The sequence below is a fragment of the Lactuca virosa genome, chromosome 3, assembly GCF_052849685.1.
Source record: "Lactuca virosa cultivar CGN04683 chromosome 3, Lactuca_virosa_CGN04683_v6, whole genome shotgun sequence".
In the NCBI taxonomy this organism is placed as follows: Eukaryota; Viridiplantae; Streptophyta; class Magnoliopsida; order Asterales; family Asteraceae; genus Lactuca; species Lactuca virosa.
The window spans coordinates 9,487,208-9,492,123 of NC_136428.1; the positions used below are offsets into that span (position 1 = coordinate 9,487,208).

Here is a 4,916-nt window from a genome sequence, read left to right on the forward strand (position 1 = left end):
TGACGAAATCATGGCAACGTTCCGAAAGGTTGAAATCAATATCCCCCTTTTAGATGCTATTACACAGATTCCTAGATATGCTAAGTTTCTTAAGGAACTTTGCACATCTAAGAAAAGCTTAAAGGAAATCAAACTATAAAAGTAGGGGGAAACATTTCAGCCGTGTTACAAAAACGGCTACCAAAAAAATGCAAGGACCCGGGTGTTTTCACGGTTCCTTGTAAAATGGGTAACCTTTTTGTACCACGCGCCATGCTAGACCTTGGAGCATCAGTTAATGTCTTACCCTATTCAAGCTATAAGACAATGGGAATTGGACCTTTATCAAAAACCGGAGTTCTTATTCAACTTGCCGACCGGTCTTTGGTACACCCAAAAGGTGTATTGGAGGACGTGTTAGTGCAAGTCAATGAACTTGTATTTCCTGCTCACTTTTATGTTTTGGATATGGGTGATGACAACACCCCACAATCGAGCTCCATCCTTTTGGGGAGACCCTTCATGAGTACCGCAAAAACAAAAATAGACATAGCAAATGGTACTTTGTCTATGGAGTTCGATGGTGAGGTGATCAACTTTAATATCTTTGAAGCTATGCGTTATCCTAGTGATATTCATTCTTTAAACTTCATAGATGTTATTGATTCATATACTAATGATTGTTTCGAGTTGTCAAGCCAAGATGTGCTAAACACCATCTTGAGTAAGCATTTTGATGAAACAGGGATCAAGAATCTGGCTGATAAGTATATGTTGGAGGATGAGTTGATTGAAGCAATCAACTCCTTGGAAAAAGAACAACATTTGAGAGTTGAACCAACCCGCATGAAGCTCAAAAATCCCAAGCCGAAACTCCTTCCATCCATAGTACACCCACCAAGTCTTGATTTGAAGACTCTTCCTGATCATCTCAAGTATGTCTATCTTGGAGAGGAAGAGACATTACCGGTGATAATTTCAACTAAGCTAGCAAAGGAAGAAGAAAAAGAGATGGTTGGAATTTTGAAAAAGTACAATGAGGCTATTGGTTGGACCATTGCGGACATAAAAGGGTTGAGTCCATCATTATGCATGCATAAAATATTGATGGAAGAAGACTTTAAGCCAACCCGTGAAGCCCAAAGGAGATTGAATCCACCTATGATGGAGGTGGTTAAAAAAGAGATCATGAAGCTCTTGGATGCAGGTGTAATCTACCCCATTTCTGATAGTAAGTAGGTAAGTCCCGTGCAAGTTGTCCCGAAAAAAGCCAGAGTCACCGTTGTCAAAAACTCCGAGGGGGAATTGGTACCCACCCTTGTGCAAAACGGGTGGAGAGTTTGTATCGATTATAGGAAGTTGAATGCTTCCACCCGCAAAGACCACTTCATGGTTTTTCTGGTTTTCATCAAATTCCGGTTGCCCCGGAAGACCAAGAGAAAACCACATTCACATGTCCCTTCGGCACCTTTGCGTATAGACGCATGCCCTTCGGCTTGTGCAATGCACCCGCGACCTTCCAAAGATGTATGGTGAGCATATTTTCAGAATATGTCGAAAATATCATAGAGGTTTTCATGGACGATTTTACTGTTTATGGAAATTCTTTTAATGAATGTTTGCAAAATCTCACCAAAATCTTACAAAGGTGCATTGACACGAACTTAGTCCTTAATTATGAAAAATGTCATTTTATGGTTGACAAGGGCTTGATACTTGTACATGTGGTGTCACAAAAAGGTTTAGAAGTTGACAAGGCCAAAACAGATGTTATTAAGAGCTTACCATACCCGACAAATGTTTGGGAAGTGCGTTCTTTTCTTGGCCATGCAGGTTTTTATCGGCGGTTTATAAAGGATTTTTCCAAGATCACAGTGCCGATGTGTCAACTTCTACAAAAGGAGGCCGATTTTGAGTTTGGTGATGCATGTAAAAGTGCATTTGATCGCTTGAAGGATTTGTTGACTTCCGCCCCCATCATCCACCCTCCAAATTGGGATCTTCTATTCGAGATCATGTGCGACGCTAGCAACACTGCGGTTGGGGCAGTTTTGGGACAAAAGGTAGACCGAGCCCACCATATCATCTACTATGCATCTAAGACTTTGGATAGTGCACAAAGCAACTACACCACAACAGAAAAAGAGTTGCTTGCTATTGTGTTTGCACTAGAGAAATTCCGGCAATACCACCTTGGAACTAAAGTGATCATATATTCGGACCATGCAGCCATAAAGCACTTACTTACAAAGAAAGATTCAAAGCTGAGGTTAATACGGTGGATGCTGCTTTTGCAAGAGTTCGATATTGAGATCAAAGATAAAAGCGGAAAAGAGAACCTAGTCGCCGATCATTTGAGTCGAATAGTCCAACCCGAAGATGCGACTCCCATTCATGACGCATTCCCAGACGAGTACTTGTTTTCTATCCAAACACCACCTTTGTATGCGGATATATGCAACTTCATGGTCACGGGAAAATTCCCACCTGATCTCACGAGGTCATAGAGAGATAAGATCAAGAAAGATGCAAGAAGGTACATTTGGGATGAGCCGTACCTTTGGAAACATTGTGCAGATCATGTAATAAGAAGATGTGTTGAAGAACATGAGGTACAATCTATCCTCAACTTTTGTCATAGTTATGCTTGCGGAGGGCATTTTGGTCCTCAAAGAACTGTCAGGAAAATTTTAGACTGTGGATTTTATTGGCCTCGACTCTTTCATGACTCTTACACTTTTTGTAAAAGTTGTGAGAGATGTCAAATGACAGGTTCTTTGAGTTCCCGAAACCAAATGCCCTTGACCCCTATCTTGGTTTGTGAAATATTTGATATATGGGGTATTGATTTTATGGGTCCTTTTCCTTCATCTTTTGGGAATTTATACATCCTTTTGGCTGTTGACTATGTTTCCAAATGGGTAGAGGCAAAGGCAACAAGAACTGATGATGCTAAAGTTGTTGTAGATTTTGTCAAGGCTAACATTTATGTAGGTTTGGAACTCCAAAAGCCTTGATCAGTGACAGAGGCACACACTTCTGCAACAAAACCCTTGGATCGGTTCTCAAGAAGTATGGAGTCCAACATCGGGTGTCCACGGCTTATCACCCGCAAACAAATGAACAAGCTGAAGTGTCAAACAGAGAAATCAAGTCCATACTTGAGAAGACAGTGAACACAAACCGCAAAGATTGGAGTTTGAGATTAGATGATGCTCTTTGGGCATACCGCACTGCATATAAAACTCCAATTGGTATGTCACCTTACAGACTCGTGTTTGGCAAAGCTTGTCACCTCCCTGTTGAACTAGAACACAAAGCTTTCTGGGCTATCAAAAAGCTAAACATGAAGATTGATGAAGTGGGTGTTCACCGAAAGCTAGATATTCAAGAGTTGGAGGAGATAAGAAATGAAGCATTCGAGAGCTCACGCATCTACAAAGATAAGACCAAAGCATTCCATGATAAGTACCTCTCCCGTAAGACCTTTGAGATTGGTCAAAAGGTATTACTCTATGACTCTCGACTTAAATGGTTTTCCGGTAAGTTACGGTCCCGGTGGGTGGGTCCGTTCATTGTTACTAATGTATTTGATCATGGTGCAATTGAGATTAAGAGTAACAAAACTGGAAAAGTGTTCAAAGTTAATGGTCACAGGTTAAAGGTTTTCTATGAACGTTTCCAAGAGAAAGACATGGAGGTTGATAGCTTGGAACACCCGGACTACATTGAGTGAATCTAAAGGGCAAAGTCGAGCCAACGACTTAAAACAAGGGCAGCTTACCGAGAGGCAACCCGGGGGTATTTCTGTCTTTTCTTTAAAAACGATTTCCATTTCTTTGTGTTTTCGGTTTTCAATGTTCCAAATGCATTTAAACATGATTTAAAATCACCAAACGGACCTTGGGATGCAAAAAACATTTCATTTGAATGAGAGGGAAAATTTTTGGTTCAAAAAGTGGAAGTGGCAATCAGAGGCTAACACGGCCCGTGTTACTCTTGCCTTATAATGAACACGGGTCGTGTTCATCAAAGGTAAAACACTCCGCAATCAGAGGCTAACACGGCCCGTGTTACTTTTGCCTTATAATGAACACGAGTCGTGTTCATCAAAGGGCAAACAATTCCGGAGTCGGAGGAGTACACGGCCCGTGTTCCTCTTAGCTTATAATAAACACGGGTCGTATTCATGCATATCTCAGGCATCATAACCCCAACACGGGCCGTGTTAATTTGGCTTGTGGGAACACGGGCCGTGTTCGCGCAGCAGAACCTGTGGGTTTTAATGCTAAAAATCGGGATTTTGCCTCATTCTTCCACACATTCATTCCAAAATAGCCTCTCTCTCCCAAGAAAACCCCAAGGTCCGATTTTCATCAAAAATCCCTTGATTCTTCACGATTTGGGCTTAAATCTTCAAAGAGGCTTGATTTTCATCTTCCCCGCTTCATCTCCTACATCTAATACACCATCTTCTTACATTTTCATGGTGGATTTGGGGGTTTTTGACAAACCCTAGGTCCGAAATTTTCTAAGAATTTTGGTGTTTTTGTGCTTAAATCTTCATGTAGGAAAGCTTGGGGAGGTTGAAGAAGGTCTTTCTCATCAACAACAACGCATTTCCACTAACGATTCGGTAAAATCTTTCCAACTCTTCACTTGTGATTTTGTGTTTGTATGGTCAAATTGCACTCATTTTGGTTGTATTGGACTTGACAATCACTTAGAAATCACCAAGAACCGAATTTCCAGCGAAATTTTGGTGGTTAAATTCGTGTTGACTGGACCCGTCAACAGTTGACTTTTTGACCCGTTAACCAGTTGACTTTTTGACTTTACCCCAAATTTTGCATATGGAAGGTGAGAGTTCCAAACGACCTCGGCACACCAAATCTTCGGCCCGCCTTCGTAGGTCCCCATCACCGCCGCCCAGGTCC

At 41.5% G+C, this 4,916-nt stretch overlaps 1 protein-coding gene across 1 annotated transcript; it reads left to right on the forward strand.

Annotated features, from left to right (window-relative positions):
- Positions 1-1,673: 1,673 nt before the first annotated feature.
- Positions 1,674-3,715, forward strand: LOC145163286 (uncharacterized). The gene is made up of 2 exons (XM_079082124.1): positions 1,674-2,479; positions 2,974-3,715. Exons 1-2 carry the CDS (start codon positions 1,674-1,676, stop codon positions 3,713-3,715), a joined length of 1,548 nt encoding a protein of 515 aa, XP_078938250.1.
- The last annotated feature ends 1,201 nt before the right edge of the window (positions 3,716-4,916 follow it).